The sequence below is a fragment of the Ambystoma mexicanum genome, chromosome 4q, assembly GCF_040938575.1.
Source record: "Ambystoma mexicanum isolate Mex_15411 chromosome 4q, UKY_AmexF1_1, whole genome shotgun sequence".
NCBI classification, from domain to species: domain Eukaryota; kingdom Metazoa; phylum Chordata; class Amphibia; order Caudata; family Ambystomatidae; genus Ambystoma; species Ambystoma mexicanum.
In genome coordinates, this window is record NC_090928.1 from 664,513,642 (window position 1) to 664,534,476 (window position 20,835).

Sequence of the window (20,835 nt, forward strand, 5' to 3'; positions counted from 1 at the left end):
GCTATTACATCCGTGAGATGTGTTAGTGAGCTGCAGGCCTTCTACTGTAAGCCGGCCTTCTTGCGCTTTGTTCGGGAGAAAGTCTCACTCAGGGTAAGGCCTGGCTTCCTTCCCAAAATTGTCTCAGAGTTCCACCTATCGCAATGCATCGACCTCCTGGTCTTCTATCCTCCTCCACATCCTTCTAAGGAGAAAGAGCGATTTCATTGCCTAGATCCCAAAAGGGCGCTAAGTTATTACATTGTGAGAATGTCTGAGTTCAGAAGAGCTGACCAGCTCTAGTCCGTAAGGGCCTGGCCATAACGAAGCAGACCTTGTCCCGCTGGATCATTTTCTGTATAGCAGAATGCTACCAGTCCGCCGGAAAGGAATTGCTCGCAGGTATCGGGGCTCATTCGACTAGGGAAGTCTCGGTGTCAACAGCATTACATAGGGGAGTCCCTGTTAGGGATATTTGTCACACATCAACATGGTCATCCCTTCATACCTTCCCAGTGCACTACAGTCTAATTTCTGCCCGCCTCCTTCATCTACTGCTTTGGGAATCTATCAGATGAGGAAGAAAAGCAATCCATTGAAGGAGAAATTACCTACCATAATGTTCTTTTTATGAATTCTTCTCCTGCAGACTCCTCATCTCCCCTCCCATCCATCCCCGCTCAGAGTCTGTGGTTGGTGCGCCTCTTCTCTTCAATTATCAGAAAATACCTAGTCGCACCCTAAGATCCAGTGCCGAACTCTCTTGTCACTCCCTGCTACAAAAGGGTAGGGCATTCCAGCTTTGCAGTTTCTGCTCCCACCCTCTCGAACTCTCTACCTTCTTCCATTAGAAATTAACAATCCTACAACAAATTAAAATAATTTGCCAAAGCTTGGTTTTTTGATAAATACGATTAACTTCTGTTTTTGAAATTAATTAAAGTGATAGTAATACAATTAATCATTGTATTACTATCACTGATTTACTGACTGTCTGTAACAAACGCTATGATACCCCTGGGTTTGGGCATTACAAAAATGCCATACATAAATAAATACGACGCCTGACAACACGTCCAGAACCGACGATCGGATGCCGAGCAAGCCAGTTCGTCTATCGACGGCTGAGTTGAGGTCCACTACACCCGCTGTCGAACATTTTCCGAAGCAGCAGAGCTGGATGGAATATCTATCAGATGAAAAATCTGCTGGAGAACAATCCATAGAATGAACATCACGGTAAGTAATTTCTCCTTCTCCCTCAACTTCAAGAATTGCCAGGTGACCCCTCACAAATGTTCCAGTTCATCAGAGCAGCCCTGGACTTCTCCTTGGTAAAGGCTTTCCCTCTAAAGGGCACAGCTCTACATATCCAGCAGATGGTCTCCAAATTCCAAAATGCCTGCCCACTGCCGGGCCTGTACTTTCTATGGTTGCTGGGTCTCATGGCATCCTGCATTTTTCTTGTGTCGGACTGAGAATTAGGCCACTGCATTAGGCCCTCAAATCAGTGCTCACAGTTCTCTGGTAGCATGATCTAAAGGATCTTTTATGATGGACCCGCAGATAACATGATGTCAGGAGAGCCATTTTGGCAACCATGGTGAGAAGCAATCATGGTGACGGATTCGTCCCTGATGGGCTGGGGCGCACACCCAAAAGAGCGAACGGTGATCATACTGGTGCTGAAGGCCTTCTTGCCGTCAAAGCAGGGGGAAAACTGTCCTGATCATGATGGCAAACATGGTGGCCATGCAGGTTGGGGGTGGGGGGCATCACTACCTCTTTGCAGGGAGGCAATGCAGCTCTGGTTTTGGGCATTGCAGAACAGATCTTCTTGTTGGCGGTCCACTTTTCCGGGAAGAAGAATTTAACAGCGGATGCACTGAGTAGGCAGTGGGGTTGTGCCACAAAAAGGGGTTGTGCCCGTAAGTTCTTGCGGAGAGCTTCACCCTCTGGGGGACCCCTTAAGTGTATGTGTTTGCATCCAGTTTTAAGAGGAAGTACAAGCTGTTCTGCTGCAGGGAATTTCTTCCCAAAGGAGCACTGGGGAACGTGTTTGTGGTTGATGTGGTTTTCCACTTCCATATGTGTTCCCACCAATTTCTGTCCTCCTTCATGTCATCAACAGGTGGAGATAGTTTGGAACAACCATGATTCTGATTGTTCTGGATTGGACCAGGTGGACATGGTACCCAGACATACTGTAAGTGGCCAATTGCACTCTGCATCATCTTCAGAAGATTGTGGACTTACTCTCGCAAGAGGGGAGGCTTAGTTCTCCACCCGAGCATCGACTCGCGCAATCTGCATGCTTGGTTACTGAGATGTTTAAGTATACGGACTGGGATCTTCCCAAAGACATCATGGAGGTGTTGCTTTCGGCCAGAAGGCCAGCAACAAAAGCCCTTTACCACTGCTAGTGGAAGTAATTTTGCAAGTGATCCTTGGATCCTTTCTTGTGCAATACCACAGTGGTTATTTCCTTGCTTTTACACCTAGTCCAGCAAGGGTTACAGGTGAACACAGTTAAGGGATACCTGGCAGCGCTTTCCATTTTTGAGCGCATGCCCGAACAAGGTTCCTATTATTCCATGCCCATTGTGGTACAATTGTTGAACAGTCTGGTAAATACCTTTCACCTGGCCCCCTTTGGGGTGCCGGCTTGGGTTCTAAACATATGGCCTCATTATGAGTTGGGCGGTATGCGGTAAAAGTGGCAATAGTAGATTTACCACCACTTTTACTGCACTGCCAAATCAGGGGTTCATAGAAATGGGTGCTAATTCCGCAGCTGGAACTACCGCCAAGAAGGAAAATGGTATTTCTGTTGCATTACCAGCTGCAATACTGCTGAAAATGGACAGTAATTCTGCCAAAACCACAGTGAATTTGCATACAGGTGATGCAAATCAAGTCACAGGTGAACTCAATCCACTCTGAAAGAGTACATAAGGCTTGCACGTGACCCAAACACACTTTCCAACACCATGCTCACACAAGCTGTCTCTAACTGGGACATGCATCACCTCCTGCTCCACATTGAGCTGCAAAGGCAGGAACAGTAGCACAGGGCATGGAACAAAGACAAGGAGGCAACGCCAATGCAAGGCGAGTACCCCGTCCCCAGGTCAGGCCCACACCGTGGGCATTGACTGATGCCCAGCTCTTTTTTTTAAAAACATGTTTTATTTGTATTTGGTTCACATGAACCTTTACAAACACATAAAAAGATCAGCTAAAAAAACAACTCATCCATTATTACAATGGTAAAAAACAAGTACAATTTCATCAAACATTGTCCCACTTACATTAAAAAAATAAAAAGCAAAAAGAAACAACACATTTCCTAACAAGGAGCAAAAAAATCATTGCAGATGAGTGACTGACTGGCTCGATAACAAATCCAAACGTTAGGTGTGTGTTTCTAATATAACCTTGTCTGTAGAGCCATTACCTGACAATTGATAATATGGCACAAAAGTACAGAACAGAATGTCAAATTGCCATTACAATGCAAAAAGTACATGAGAACTTCTTAAATGAGATTTAGATGCACATATTTTTTTCCATACGAAGTTCATGAGATGATTGTACACGTATGCATTTAGCAATAAGAGAGAAGAAACGGCCTGATCACATGACCAAACCTCAAAGTTATTCTCAATTCCAACTGTTGAGTAGGTCCAGGAGGATTTCCTATAAGATAAAGCTATTTCTTATAACTTTTAAACTCATTTAGCTTTTCATGAATAAGGTGTAGAATACGAGTAAAGGATAAAATGAGTGCCTTGTTTGTACTCCACATGCAACGCATCCACAATAGGTTGCATGAAAAGGGTGTCTCATAACACAGATATTTACCAAAGGACACTTTTCTTATGTTGTTCAAATATTTACAGAAAATGACCAGGTGTTTTAATGTTTCAGACTCATCATTCGAGGCACAGAACCAACATGCGCCATCAGAATGCACAACTTAATTTGTGTGCCAGTTCTTAATGCGAGCATTGGTATGAAACAGATACAATTTGAATCTAAGATAAAGGTCTCTAGCCTTATTACAGGGAAAACAAAGCAAATATGTTTGGCGTGGATATTGGCTATGTACAAGTTGCGCATACTCTTTGTACGATTTGTACCCCGCAATGGACTCAATTACATTCAACCAATCCTGTTGAAATAACTTTTGTTGACTAGTGCAGTGCGAGATCTATAGGCTCCATCTCGATTTGTCACAGTAAGGATTTCATTTTGCTATCAAAACGAACAATTGAAGCTGGCTGGGCGATGCTCAAAATCTTTGCAAGGTCTTCATACAGGGAGTTAACAGGAGGTTGTAACATTTTTGTGTAATTATTCAACATCCTCCAGTAACATTTCAATGCTAACAAGTTAAAACCAAGTTTGTGGATAAGAATGGGATTGGGCAGAGATTTAGGGAGCCCAATAACACTTTTCCAAATGTTTCCTTGGAGCTTGTTTAGGATTTTGCTGATGCCCAAAAGACAAAGGTCGAGACCAAATAACACTGTAGCTTCCACTTTCAACACATACATTTCTAATATGGGCGTAAGAGAACATCTGCAATATCTGTGAAAAATCAACCTCATTTGTGATATTATTTGTGCAACCCTGGTGTTAAGAGAGTTCTTCCACATTGTTAGAGAGTTAGAATCTCAAAGGTTGTATCCAAAATAGTGCATCGATAATGCACATTCTATTTCGCATCCATCAATCTCCCATTTAAATGTGCAGATTTTTTTCTGTTTGAAAAAATGATATTTGATTTGGTAGGATTAGTTTCTAAATTATACTTTTGGGCATACGTAGAAAATAATCTTAGTTTTTTTTTAAGCCCATGTTGTGTGCGGTCGAATAGGATCACATCGTAAGCAAAGGCTAACCAATGTATACAAAAGCCGCCCAATTTGACTGGATAGATGTGGAGTTGTTCCAAATTTGGTCTATGTCACACAGATACAAATTAAAAATAATTGACACTAAGTTGCATCCCTGTTTGACTCCTATTTCAGTAGGAATGGCGTCAGTCAGCAAACCGGTTTGACTAATGCGAACTCTGTAGTTGGTGCGATCATGCAGCAAAGCTATGATACCCACAATGTGTATGGGTATACCATATGCAAGCATTTTGATCCTGAAGAGGCCACTTATGACTCTGTCCAATGCGGAGGAAACATCGAGAGATGCCATATAAATGGGGCCACTTTGAGTATGGTAGGATGTTTCTAAAAGATATGCTAAGATGTTTGCGTTGAGCGAAGTGCCCATGGATTTGCGAAAACCACCTTGATATCGTGACAAAATGTGGTGAGTCGAAATGTGCTGCTCAAGTTCGTTTAGAATGAGAATGGCGAAGACCTTAGCTAAGACATCAATAAGCGCAATAGGTCTGTAATTGAACGATCTGCGATAGGACCTTTCTTGTGTAACGGAATGATGATCGGGGTTAATCAGGATGGAGGATTGATGTTTGTTGAAAAATGTCATATTTTTGTTTAAAATGTTTAGCCCAAAAATACAGATCATCTTTTAGCACGCATGGAGGCAAACCATCTGGCCATGCAGCTTTTGAATATTTAGGTTTTAGATCGCCCATTGCATGTCCTCAGGTGACCACGGACATTTTGGCAAAATGCCTTTTGGAAAGTGTGTGTATGTCAACAGAACCATGTCCCTGTGGAATTAGATATTTGCCCTTGATGAACTTAATCCAGGCCTCTCCTGATATTGCTGAGTCAAAACTGGTTGTACACCTAGCGGTACGATTTCTCATTGTGGCCTGAATATTTTTGGTATTGCGTTTACAAAGATGACTAATCATTCCTTTGTTGTCGTCCATATAACGTTCACATTTTTTTTTTTGTATTTTGATAGAACGTGCTTTTTGGCTGTTTTATAGGCGATCAGTGAACCTGGGGCCATCTTGAGTTGTCTAAGGTCCTTGTTATTGGAGCGTTTGAGTGCAGCGATTGCTTTATTGAATTTATTAGGGTGTGGAGGCATACTGGGCGTATGTACTTGGGTAGCGAGGTTCTTTAAATGAAATCGTATCATTTGCATGTTCTGTGCTTCTATAAACTCATTGGACATTCCGATGCACGTGTCATCCTTTGCAGCCAATAAATCACAACTGACCAGGGATGATAGTAACCTGCACAGCTTCAGATTCCAATGGATTGATAAGGTGTGGCGTTGCATTTCCAATGACAAAACAGAGGATTGTTGACATTGCTTAACAGGGATGTTAAGAATACAGCTTAAATTCATGTGATCGCTTAGGCCTGCGTTAGTAATGATGACAGTTTGGCTAATATCTATCAAATACCGTGAGACCCCAATGTAATCTACGGAAGACCTAAATGACACTCTGTGCCAGGTGAATGCCAATTGATTCGATTCTGTTGGAATAATATGAATGTCCCACTCGCCAAGAAAGTGTGCCCAAAGGGAGCCTCTCAAACGCGACAAAGTGCCATGTGAACTCTTATGCTGGGTATGTTTTTTGTGATCGCCACCAATCAATGTTGCATTGAAATTGCCCCCAATGAGAATTCAGATTTGTTATTACGAATGAGGGTTTCTTGTAACATTCATTTTAAACTTGCCAGTATGGTTGTCTACGAAGATGAGATAGGATTGCATTAAAGTGAAATGACTAAAAAGCATAATTGAAATTCATCATTTGTGTGCACTTCAATGACCAAAAATTTGTCAGAAGAATATAAGAGCTTTGAAGACACCCTCAAGCTATTATGAGCCAATATTGCTAAACCGCCAGAAGGACGACCCAGCTTCCCGCGTTTTGCGGGTTGATGAACAAAAGAAGTAAAGCCGTCTTAGTAAATGTTTTTGAGACACATTGTTTCCTGTAACAAGACAATGGACAAAGAGTTAGTATAATGAAAAGAATTGAACCAAGAACGCAAGTTTTTGAGACCACAACAATTCCAGGATAGTATGGAGAAGAGGGTATGTGTTAATTATTCGCCCGACTTTTGCCGTTACTGATCAATGATTTCATATATGGCTCTATCGACACCAGTCCCTTTATTGAGTCTGTGAATGAGGAAAGTAATCTTAACATTTCATCATTGAGGGTTGTTGGTAGCAGACCTTCCTCGTCTAAATTATCCTTGTTATTTTTTGTGATTGGACTGGTCTCTATAAAAGAGCACGAGTCCTCCAAGATGATTGGGGATTGATCTTTGCATAGCATTCAATTATAATTGTGTACAGATAGCTTTATCCAGTCCACGTCGACTGGATTTCGATTGCACAAAAGAGGAATTTGCTGGAAAACTTTTAGCAGGTGTGAGCGATTAATTCTTGCTTGACCATTAGGATTGCCATTGCTGACCCAACCAAGAATCAGTTTTATATCGGCAGGCACATCTGCAAGAGTTAAGGCAGATACTTGGCTGATGGGTGTCTCCCGTTTTTTGAAGTGTTGGCATCCAGGCTTGTGCAAACGAACTAGCGTCAGCCTTGTTGACGGCGTTGATGGCCGAATTTGTTCGACAGCTTTTGGATCTGTGGAACATACACAATGTTTTTTACTGCATGGTGTGTCTGTCTGAGAGGTTTACTCACTAGATGATTGCTGGACCATTATCTGTGTGTTTGCCTTAGAAGGACAATTGTTTGATGGGACAAGCTCTTGCCGCTCACCATCATAGGCCTTTTTTGTCTGAGTTACCTGGTAAACGTTGGATAAAAGAGTCTGTTTGAGAACAACAGGGATCGTAAGAGGATGAACTAGAGGTTTCAACATTGAGTTGATTTAGGTCAATAGCCACATCATCCAGTGACTTGTTACATATCTTTTTTGACATTGGAATTGTGACCCTTGATTTTGCTTGTAGGTACATTTATAGATTTTTTGGTTGAAAGCTCGTTTTTGGTGTTATTGGTATTTGTGTTTTTGGAGATTAGTCTTCTTTTTTGTGCTCTAAATGCGAGTCTTTTGGCTTTACGTGATAAATAATGCTTTGTGGAATGGGAAGCATCATTGTCTCAAAAAGACTCTATATTTTCAGCCATGCAGTTAGTGTTGGAGGCCTGTTGATCAAGAAGATCCGTTATTGGCGAGGGACTATCAGGACTTTCCTGAGAGGACCTGTCATGGACAACCGTTGATGGTTGGTTCTGTGAAAACATGTGAGTACCTTTGGGAGCTATATTTGCATCAATCAATAGTTGCTCAATTTGAAAATTTCTATCATGTTGTAATTTTGCAACTTCAACAAGATCGATGTGGTGATTATCGTTATGGTGAGACTGGACATATTCACTGCCCTGTACCACATTTGCGTAAGACCTTGTTAGAACCCTAACAGTGTCATGTGTTTGAGTAGACTTAGTTTTGACGCCAACACATCGATCTGTGTGCTGTGTCATGTGATGCTTTTCTGGGAAAAATACTTGGAATTGGCGAAAGGATTCCTGTGCTAGCATGAATCCTTCTAATTTATTGAGTTTTGCCAAGATGTCCGACATTGATACTTTCATTTCTCTGATGGCGTAGTGGGTAGTGTCATGACCCTTATCCAATAAATTGAGTATGCGAGTCAGGTCTGGGAAGGCCTGTTGATCTTGTTGATTGAGCACGTGCATGGGGTCTTCGTGTGAAAAGAAAGAGACTTGTTCCTGTGGGAGCTCAAAGTGCTCAACTTGTTCTTTGCCTGACCTCTTAGCATTCGGTTTACACAGCATGTGGGGCATTTCCATATCTGAGTTTAACATCAGATCGCATGTTGAGGGAGAACTCGCCGTCATGCCCACGGTGTGAAAACCACTTGCTGTGAAGTCACACCGGGGTGCATGAAGCCTTTGTTGATGTGGAATATCAGATTTATGAAGATTCACCTGTTCCAACTGTGCGGAGGATCTGGCTACGGGTGTCGACGGCCCCAGCGAGAGACAAACTAGTTTGCCAAGCTCAGCCATAACTACAGGGGCGAACATTGAAATATCTGATATGGATTCAGGAAATCTCATCTGGAATGAATGTAATTGAATTATTGTTAAACAATGAATTGTGGGCTACATTCGTCGGTGCTAATTGGACATCATTGATGTCTTTCAGTGAGAATGTGCTTGCGTCCTTTGGTGGTAAATTGGCTGCATTAACTTGGGCTTCTGTCTGTGTGGAGATGACATTGTGTGGAACAGGTGCATGAACGCCTGAGGACCCAGTGATGGAAGGCAGGGAGACATTGTGGGAGTTCCCTGGGCCTAATGATTCATGTGGATGTGAGGCCATTGTTGAACTACCTAGTTGGTGTGGATGAGAGCAAACTGAAACTCTGGTCCAATAATGGGACACCTAAAATCTCGTGGGCAGGGCAGGATAACAATCTATGTGCAAATTAACAGTTGTACCACGCCAGAGCTAGTTTGTGCATGTGGGACTGCAACCATTGACTGAACATAAATGCAGTAGATCATGGTATAACTTTTGGTAGTGGCCACGCATACAGTGATAGTTAACTGTGAATTTATGAATGCAACCTCTATGCAATCTAGGTGCAATGTGAAGAAAATAAATGAATGAAGCTGCAACAAAATGTATGCGATCTGTAGTCTTACCGATCGTGTGGCACAAGTGTCCTCATCAACGATCCATTCGCACACTGCAATGGGTGCCGAAAATGATAGGGGCAAGGAGCACGTGTAGGCGTTGGAACTTTGGGCAAATACAGCATGGGAAGCAAAAGCGGAAAAAAGCAAAGAAAATAGTCAAATGGAAGTGTTAATGCTGCCGCGCCGCCCAGACTCAAACAGACACTTCTGAGGCACTTCTGGGGGAGCGTGCCGTGCCTAATATAGGAAGTGCTCTGTGTAAAGAGGGCGGATTATGGCAGATCAAAAACACTAAAAGAAAATGAAACAACATAAGTGCTTAATGTTTAAGCATAAATCCAGACATAAGTCCATTCAAACACACACAGAATGGGTGTCATTAAGTCCAGAGAGTGAAACACAGCGTGAGAGCAATGCAGAAAGACACGACTTGCTGCGGCTCTCCCAGGCTCGAACAGGCACTGCTGGGGCTCTTCCAGGTTTCCCAGCTCATTACCCTGTACTGGCTGAACAGGGAGACCATTTCAGAGGTACTGGCCATGATCTACGAAAACATCCAGAGCAGGATCAATATCAGGACAGCCTTGTCTCTGTTGCTAAAGCTAGTGGTGTTGGTGCTACATGTTCTTGCCAGTGGTACCTTCCAGTACACTGGGCATGCTGCATGGCATGTCCCAGCCTACATTTTCACTTGTGCTTGGACAGGTGTTGGAGGCATTTCTGTGCCTTGCATCCTGGCACGTCTCCCTGCCCACCACTGTGGCACAGATAAATGGCACAAAAGCAAGTTTCTACGTGGCAACCCACATGCCAAAGTAATTGCTGTGATTGACTGAACCCATGTGGCGTTGTTTGCCCCTCAGGCATCCGCAGGTGCATGGTACAACAGGAAGCAGTTTCACTCCATGAATGTGCAGATTACGTGCAACGCTGACCTGACAATAACACACTGCTTTACTTGCTTTCCTGGATCCACCCACGACAACCATGGTCCTGCGTAACAACACCCTGCCTGCGTACATTGAGAGGCACAGAGGGCAACGGACATGGATCCTGGGTGAGTACAAGTGCCATCACACAATACAACCTCGTTGCACTAGTTGAATGCCATTTGAAGAGGAGAGGGGGAAGCATTACTATTACTGATCAATGCATGCCTTTTCAAGGCCTTGTACATGCAGAACCTGCCCTCACACACCACAACACCCAGCAAACCTCAGGACAAGGCCCACCAGGACTGTGCTGTAGTATGACTGCAATGGATATTGACCCAACAAGTAACTCATGTACGAGCAGATGACTACAGAAACCACAATGCATAGGGCACACATGCCTACACAGCCAATGCAAAAGTGCAAGACTGCCCAATGTCAGACACTGATGGCATGTACAGTGCAAACCATAACATAACAGGCGTATTTGTAAAGCGCACATTCACCCCCTGAAGGGGCATCTTGGCGCTAATAACTAATGTTTATATTTTATTGTATGTGAATCCATTGTGGCAGCAATTCACAAACCACAAACATGTACCAGAACAAAAAATAACCCAGCAGGGCACTATTTGACAGCACAGAAAAGGCCCAACACAGACAACATGCACATTTGAAATATCACAGGCCATGTCTGGCACGACTTGCTTGTGAGCTGTGTGCACAGTGTATCTCTAAGTGACAATGCACATGTATCCCCGTAGTATATCACACTTCATTGAATCCTGGGAATGAAATCCATGTAGTACAAATGCAACACTGCATCAAGAGAGGGTCCATCAACAGGACATGTTGCAGGTGACTCTGGTTACACCCAGCTCCCATTGCTGATGACACCTGTGCACAATCCACACACACTACAGGAAGTGGCCTACAATGAGGCACACGTCAGGACCAGACTCTGCATTGAGCGGACCTTTGGCTTGCTGAAGGCACGTTTCTGGCGCCTTCACCATACCGGAGGAGCCCTAATGTACAGGCCAGAGAAGGTTGATCAGATATTTGTTGCTTGTGCCAGATGCAGTACAACCGCACATTGAGCATGAGGAAGCCATCGATGGGAGACTTGTGTGGTAAGAACTAATTAAACATTTTTTCTAAACGCATTACTTTTCAAATGCATCACACTTTTGTATATAAGCACATTTTGAATATATCACCTTCACACAAAAAGTATTGTGCTTGCATTTATTCTTGTGAACTATTTTTTTAACTGTGGTGAGCATCTATCCCCAACAGCCCTTTCTACCCACCTCCACAATCCCCAACAGCCCTTCCCACCCATCTCTCTTGTGCCCAATGAAATAATGTCATTTACGTGACCTTTTGCCCTTGCAAGCCTCCTTGGCCAATGTACGGGCCACATTGCAGAGGGAGTGGCACATTGGACTTGCAGGCAATGTCTCCTCCGTGTGGGTGACAGAGGTGGATGGTTCCGAATCCTGGCCTGGATGTGTTGCAGGGTGAGGAGATAGTGTTCCTTGTGGGCATACAGTGCACGTGGGCAACTGTGCTTCAAGAAACCTAAAATCACATTCATAACTGAGCAATACAGTATGTGAACAGGAACTCTGTGGAAGCAACACTGCTCTCCGCATGAGCAGAGTAGGGTCTGCACATGGTGGCAGCTCTTACCCAAGGCTCAGGCCATGTCTCCACAGAAAAGGGGTGGGGCAGTTGGAGTAGTAGAGAACTTGTGAACGAATACTGCTTAAGTATTCCGATTCAAGGCCCAATAAAGACCAACACCTGAATACCATTAAGCATGGGTGGTCCTCAGGTGTACGGCCAACCTACTACAAAAACCCAGAACTTTGTGAAAATGGTGTGGGTATTTTGAGATTAAAAAGGGGCGTTGGAAAGAGTTGGAGTGGAAGGTAATAGAGGTTAAGCAGGAGGGAGACTGGAGGGAGATGGCCAGAAGGAGAGAGAGGAGAAATTAAATGTTGATCAGGGAAGAGGTGGTGAGGAGGGCCATTAGAAGGAGTTAGGCCACTGGAGTGAGAGTTGTAGGAGGACAGGAAGAAGGGAGGAGCCTGCTGGAGATTGGTTCTAATTTCATGGGGGAGTACATTCAGGAGGAGAAGTGGTGTGGCATGAGGTGGAGGAACGCATTCAGGAGCAGAGTGGTGGAGTAGCACATTCAGGAGGAGAGTTCAGGTAACATCAAAGGGGAGGAGGAGAGTAGTAGTGACCCCAAAGGAGAGCAGTAGGAGTGGATTGAGAAGGGGGCCAGAGAAGGAGATCTGTGGGAATTCTGGAAAGAACAACCCTCCTCCACCCCACCACCATGCGGCCAGGTTGAGGTGTGTGAGTGGAAGAAAGATGGAATGAGGAGGTGGAAGTCAGAAAGAAAGGAGAGAGGATAGGCAGTGCAAAAAAGGTTCCCTAAAGACCATTGCACCTCGAGATGGTAGACGAGGACAGAGTATTGCGGATTGGAATGACAACCTTAAGACTAGTAGGTAGAGAAGGCATCAGTATATACAGAATTCCAGCTGGCCAGCCTCCTGCAAGCTTTAAGGTCTTTTCCTGGTTTCAGCCTGCCCTAGCTTCTGCTGCTACCCCGGCCTATGGCATGGAAGGGCACGGCGGCGGGGAGCCCCAGTTGAGGGGCCTTCCCAAGTGCCGAGGAGGAGAACCATAGGACCTGAGTCTCCAAAAGGAGTAAAGAAAGATGTCTGGGGACACGCAAAGCCTAATGACTGAATTACTAAAAGGGGGGCTGACCACCGGGGTAAGTGCCCCATGGGTTGACAAGTGGGTATCCTAGAGACTTAGTTAACCTGAGAGGCTTTGTTATTGGAAGACACTCTGTTGTTGAGTTACACATTCCCTAGTTGGCTTGCTTGTATCATAATCCTTCATAAAAAGGAATGTTTTAAACCCTATAAACTGTGGCATTCATGTATTTATCGTACTCTGCTTTGTGACACATTGGAATAGCCTATTGAAACCTGTGGTAAAATGTTACTTCTGAAAACCATTTGTGAGACCCATGTTCATCTGGCAACGTAATTTCTTCTCAATGATTACTCTTGAGTTAAATTTTAATTGATTTAATTATATTTTAATAGTCTGGAAAAAAGACTGCTGGGTGACCTACTCTCTTGTCTCAACAGCGTATTCGTATGGCGTTGTCTTTGAAAGTGAAATACTATCATGTCGACAGAAGTCTGAAACGTTGTGAATGCCTCATGAAATCTTCAGCTGCTATGATTTCATCACAAATATGCTGCATGGATGATGAAACATTGTGTGTTTATCCCTAAATGCTGCTGGTATCTTTTGCCAAGGATAGTAAACAATGATGTTCTTCGAATGGGAGCAGAAGAAACAACCAACACCAAACTGAAAACAGTAGCAGGCATGCTGTTAAAATGACTGACCTATATCACTGTCATGAGTCACTTGCGGACCAATTTGGAAATGTTCCAGTCCTGATCATGGTCCGGTGTAGATTCAGGTTGCCCCATCAATAATGTATTTTTTAAAGTCTGCTTAGTTTAACATTTTTTTATAGGTGTGTGCTTCATCCATGGAGTTTAGTCAGTCCTTTTGTCTTAAAGGTTTGTGAAGATCTCACTGAATTGAACTTTTCAAAAATTGCATACATTGGTATGATAATTGAAATTCAATTTTGAACGTTGCCAAAAAATGTACAGCTCATATTTTGATAGTCTTAGATTCACACCAGCAGGGGTGTCCTATGTTTACTGGATGAGACCAGGAGACCAGGGCAACCAGAAACATTTTGCCTGAAACATTCTGCCAATCAATGCCCTCAAAAGCAGGGTGGAATGACATATCTCAGAGGTTCATTTTATTTTAGCTATTTTTTTAAACTCCCCCAAAATATGACATTGAACGTTGTTTATGTTACGCCACCAAACCACTTTTTCACATCATTTTTATGGCAAATCTGGAATACCGTGTGAATGTACTGTAAACTGTGTTAAGCCAAGTTCGAATCAGTCATTGCTTTTTTTTCATAATGTAAGTTGAACTTTTTCGTGTTCATGAAGTGCCTTTAAATTTTTTATGTAATGTGAGCCTGTCTCACTTCCCACCAATTATTACTTTCTACATGTGGTGCTATAATTTATGACCGAGAAGTGCAAATTGTTCACATTTTAGCGAGTCCTGCAATTTATTTTCGGACCTCAACATTTCACGTGAAAAAGATGTGATATGTATCTAGCTATCAATACTCGCAATCGACTGATCATGTAACAAGCCAGTTGCAGAAGCAGCAGAAACACCATTACATATGCTATTACATGGACTGAGCAGCTAATAGTCCCTGAAGTTAATTTCTATGTTCCATCATACATACTTTGGAAGGGATTAAGGACATCAAAGTAGCACTGGCGACGACTGTGACTGCTTGAGCCAAGTTTGACACAGTCTCATGGGAGGGAAGGCAGCAAAGCTTCACCATCAAGGAAGCAGACATAAACGTGGGCACATTTAACAGAACTAAGAGGGGACATGTAAAGAAGGCTGCTCATCCGACAGGCCGCTAAGGGTTGAGTATCAAATACGGGTGTCTGACACATTTCTGGCATGTGAAGAGCTGCCTATCATGCATGAGTGGTGGCATAAATCAGTAACTGGCCATATAGTTTGTGGGAAGATGGGAGCCATTGTACACAGAAGGGTCATTATAATGTGCTGGCACTGGGGGGGGGGAAGTGTGCCTCAGACATGCAAGAAGTGGTAAAGAGACGCTGGGTGAAAGTAGGAAGCAGAAATGTACACTTGAGAATGGAAGTGATACGTGTCATCAGCCACTCTTTGTAGGTGCATTGGGAATGACCTCATTGCCCTCCATGTAATGCCAGTGAAAGGACTAAGCAGTGAAGAACTACTGTTAAAGGTGTTGAGCACACTACAGTGCAATGCATGCCTAATGCAACTGTCACCCATAGGCATGTAGTCAGTGTGCCTGCTCTCTGGTTTAAGAATCCAATTATTAAAACCTGAAACCAAGGCGTTTGGCTTGTATGCACAGGTTGGATATGTTCCACCTTTGTCATTGTGAGGGACATTTTCAGGGGAATCACTAATAAACTGTTTAACAGAGCCAGTACTGTAGAAACAATTGTCTGCTTTGTGTATTGATGTGGCTTGGATGTGTACAGAACATCAGTGATTTGTTGATCTACAGTTTGCACACAGCTATTAGATTAGGAAATGAAGACTTTCTGAGGAATCTATGGGTCCTTTGCCAATGAAAGCCCTTTAATGTAGTGAAATGATGTGCCCTTAATGATGGTGTTCCACCACAGAGGCATTATCATGTGCACTGGGGTTGTCCTACAAACCGGGCACATAAGGCGCATGGCACTGAAGGAAATAACACCAGAGCATGTATATGGCATCACTGCCCCTTCACCTTTATCTTTTTTCTACTCTGCATTCTAGTGGATAATGGAAACAGTTTCATATGTGTGTATTCCTAATGTGGCCTTTGTTAAAGGTTAAAGTCCCAAACTGAACAAGTAGCCTTCAGATTGTAAATGTTCAAGGAAGTACAAGTGGATGATTGATCAGTGGCATGGACTCTCATGACCGCTGCATACCTGAGATCCATCAAGAGCATCGTGGCTGTGGCACTTGCAACAATTTGTCAGCCATTATCAGGCATCCAAGATAGAGAAAATTCCATGTGTCTCTCATAAAGAGGAGTCATGTCCCCCAGGAACAGGGAGCTGGTATGGGCCCCTCTGGTGGGGTCACTTAAAATGAAGATAAATTGAGCAAGGTGTATTGCTGATGTGAGTCAGGATCTTCTTAAATCCATTGCCTTTTTCTTGCTTTTTCTCCAAAGAACAATGCCATGAACGCCTATGCTGCTGCTGATGTTAGTATACCTGAGGTCAGTTTCACAGACATTTCTAAAAAAACTTTGCACATCTTTGCATGCGACAGTGGCTGGTATTGTGAAACAAAGTACTTTGTTCAAGAGTTCACGTCAATGCAATTTTTGTGATTTAATGACTGAGTGTTGAAAATGGCTTCTTCTCAGCCCTAATCCCACTGCATTGCCTTCCTCTCTAAGACACCTCCTTCTGCACCACCAAAAGTGATCTTCATCAACACTTAGGGTGCTGGTTTTGTGTGCAGCAGGTTTGCACCCAGTTACCTTGAGTTCCATATGTAATGGTCCAGAACCAGTAACTTACATCATTATTTCGATGAATGCCAAAATAAGTATTGCAGAAAGAGAATGCTTTGTGATAAGGAGATTGATCCCCAGACTATTCAGGATTTCCAAGATTCTAGTCGGTTAGAAAAATGTCATATGCTGCTGCTCCTGCTTATTGGAAAAATGGCCACTAACTCCTTTGGGACAGTATGCTGCTTACATATCCCTCCTGTTAAATTAGAAAACACCTTTAATTTGGGGGGTGCTTTCTGGTGAGGCTATTAAATATGTGAAACAATTAACATATTTTCACCCCTTTCTTGTCTTTCACTCATATGAAGGAAACTTATCATTGCTGCCAGACTCTACTCTTACAGTCTTGAGACAAGCTGTTGGGAATCATTACCTGATCATCTGGTAATTCAGAGTTCTTACTTGTTAGACATGTGCCCTTCAAAGGGGCGCAGCGTTTTGGGGTAAGGATAATCATGCACCCTAAAATTCTAAACACTCATGAGACAGTAAATGCTGTTGTTCTGGCAGCAATTCCAAATTCATTATATATGTCCCAACAATACAGAACGATGTCTCCAACTTCCACTCAAAGGCAGTCCGTTTGATAACTCAGTTGACTAACGCATCCATCCACCAAGACCTATCTTCTAATCTCAAGAGGATTTGCTAGTGATGTAATGGGCCCAGTCAGGTTCCCACAAGTACCTATAAACTGGGCAATATGAGGACCTGTTAACACAGCACTATAATGTCTAGATGACAAAGTTCAATAAAGCTACTTTTCAAAAACAGAGGTTTGCGGTTAAAATGTATCCATTGGTGTTATGTGAAGGGTATTGATCAATTTGTTTGTCCAGTATCAATCATCACTGAATTTGTTTCTTTGTGGGAGGAGCATCCGTTTGAGTTAATCTTGTAAAATGGCCATTCCTGTCCTCAGGGATTTATTTTCTGCATTAGATTTTATAAAATGACAACTTTCATTACTCTGCTTTTGCTAGACAATTGCTGACATTTGGCTAAACCTATCCTAATCCCCAATGAAAACCACGGTTTGGCACTTACCTCTCTTCCAAATTGGTTTAGACAGTGGCAGTGGAATATCTTAAATTAGAAGCTACAGACAAAGGTATCCATAAGAAGAACATGTTTCTTAATTCTGGAAGCAATTAGTTTAATTCCTAATTCCTTGTTCCTCTGTGGAGTATATATATATCACCCTTCTGCCTTGCCTCTGTCACATTAGAATGCTCCCTGTGCATCCAGAGAAACCTTTCAAGGAACTGAGGGGACAGGTGCAGTGAAGCCATATACATATGCACTGGTGGTGTAATTTCTGGTGGTGGCACATGACATCTGTGTCTGTGTTGAACTGTGGGTATGCAATTCCCAGCACCTTGAAAGCGGACAGTATATGTGGAATCCCAGCCGCCAACTAAACACTCCACATTGGAAAGTAATTATCTTTTTTTTAAGGAAGAAACGTATGTTATCCTTCTTTATTAGTGGTATTTGTGAGACATGTAATTGTTTAATACATGGTACCACACAAAGGAAATCACATATGATGGAAATATAAAAGGATATGTAAAGAAATAATACCAGTATATGATTCCATGTCCTCCAGAACAACAATCTATGCTTGACATATTCAGTTAAAAAATATATTGTGCTCAAGGTTGACCCTTTCCGATCACACAAACCAACTCAATAAATGTTTTCTTCAAGAAATTGTAGATTTCCTATGCAAACACACTTAGGAATCTAGGAATAATACAAATAATATGGATTCAATAACCACAGAAGTGCTTCAGAATTATGTTGGAATCCTCACATACATTTGTTAAAAATAAATATTTTTATATCAATAACGTTTGACATCAATCAAAGCCTTATAGAAAATTGCAGGTGTGAAATGATCCAAAAACAACACTCCCTATGCAGAGTACCATTATTGCAGTTTTAGAATCATTATAAAGTGATGGTGTGCTTATGTTGACTGATGATGTTCAGTCCATCACCTGGTTTACATATGTTGTATTGTCAACCTTCATATTGATTGTATTTCTCGTTTAAAATCAGGTGTGAAAGAAAAGTGACATTAGACATGAATTATTTATTTATGCAGTAAATGGTGATTAGTGAAATGATAAATCTTAAAGAGCAATAGTATCTGAACAGTGTGTGTCCAAGAGTACATTTATAAATATAATTTGTACAAATTTATATTGTTATATGTATATTGTAAATTAAAAACGTATACTGTACTATATGTAAAAGGGAAAACCATGCATGAATTAATTTTTTATGGTGAAGAGTACAACATGAATATTAATTTTAAAGCATTGTTAGTGTGTCAAATAAATTTGGCAAGAAAACCATTCCATATGTTTGTACAATATGTCCGAGGAGTGTACTTAATGATTTAAAGATGATGAAAAAGAGTGAACAATTCCAAAATGTAATACAAGATAGTAAATGTGCATTGAGCCACCACCATGGCATTGAGTTAAGACTGATGAATTTAAAAATCTAGACACATTGGCTATCACATGTTAGTATTAAGTTGCAGGCATTATTAGGAGACAATAACTGTGGGGGTAGGAAATGTGGTTTAGACCAGATTGGAGTGCATATGTGGCACTGTTACAGGTACAAAATGCCACAGTGCACAATATGGACAATGGATCAGGAGCAGTGTTGATGTTGCTGGATCTACCCCTTGCATTTGGCAAACTTGAAGACAACATTATTTTGATCATATTTGTTGAGGTGGGGAATGGGTGTCAGAGACTCTAGCCTTTGGTTTAAGTCAATTTTACAGGACAGATATTCCAGAGTCCACTTAAGAGGTTCAGTTTGATGTCCGATCAGAGTCCTGAAGGCTGTGCTGCCTCTGTCCTCTACTTTTCAATATATGTGCAATGCTTACATTAACTTTTAGTAGGCCAGAATGATGTGAAAATACAGCATAGCTAAATACATTGTTGAGACAAAATGTATGTATGTATATACGTATTGTGACAAAGTCCCCATCTCCAGTCAAAGGCAGGGTTGCATGGCACCCTCTTTGGGACCGCAAGACCCTCGGGGACTGAGGAAGCCAAAACAAGAAACCCCTTAGCTTGAAGCTCACCAATGCAGAGACAATCATGTGCAGACATTTTATCTCGCTGTTGAGTACACAGATACATTTATTTCCATTGTAGCACTGCTGGGGAGTTTAAAGGGAAAGGTGGATACAATATTGCCCTAAAAAATGGTAGGGAAGGAAGAAAATGTTCTGCACTTTCACTACACAAGATAAGCTATTAGTATTGTCCCCCCCATGTATGCTAGTGCTGTGGGGATTACAATGTTGACATTTACCCATAACTATAGCATGTCCTTAATCCTCTGCTTTCCAGAGATTTCCTTGAGCTATCACTCACTTGCTGGCGGTGCCAGGGGGACACACTTAACAGCAAGATAGGCCAGTAGAGCTCTAGAGGGGAGGGGAGAAGTGCACTTTTATGCTCAGGGCCATCATAGAAACCAAAATGGTGATGGGCCCTAATGTAGCCTTAGGCCCTGCCCCCTTGACCAACAGCACATGGCCCAATCACAGGTAAGGCCAGCTCGTACTACACAGAAGCAAACCATCTTCTTGGCCACCAGGCAAGGAGCGGCGGCAAAAGCCAACCCCATTAGTTGGTGTCAACCTTTGGGTGAGCTGAAAGGAGTAGATCAGCAGACCCTAAATACCCCAAGTAAGGAGAGCAGGGAGGAGGAAATACTGGTGTGCTGTAAGGAGGGAGAAGCATGGACCAGAGAGGTGGGGTAGATTGTCTTGGAGAGAGAGATGTTGGTGTTGCAGAGGAGTAGGGATAGTCTGGTGCAGGACTGAGGGACTAGATTAGATAATTGGTGAGTTAGGTATAGATTGTGATCGGAGAAGAAAGAAAGAGCAGGGCACCACTTGGGAAGAGAAACAGTGAGATATTGGATCAGAACAAGCGATTACCTGGAAGGTGATATTGAAGGGTATTCTTGGGTTGAAGAAGGAAAGAGATTCTTTCAAAGAGAAAGGAAGGATATATTTCTGGAGAGAGG

The 20,835-nt window shown here is 42.6% G+C and overlaps 1 protein-coding gene across 3 annotated transcripts in view; it reads left to right on the forward strand.

Moving 5' to 3' along the window:
* EML6 (EMAP like 6) overlaps positions 1 to 19,124 on the forward strand; it is a 3,038,586-nt gene extending 3,019,462 nt beyond the window's left edge. For all 3 annotated transcript variants that reach the window (XM_069608236.1, XM_069608238.1, XM_069608237.1), the window contains one exon: positions 13,700 to 19,124. In XM_069608236.1, coding sequence (XP_069464337.1) covers positions 13,700 to 13,724 — 25 coding nt within the window. In that variant the 3' untranslated portion in view covers positions 13,725 to 19,124. The remainder of the gene's footprint in view (positions 1 to 13,699) is intronic.
* The last annotated feature ends 1,711 nt before the right edge of the window (positions 19,125 to 20,835 follow it).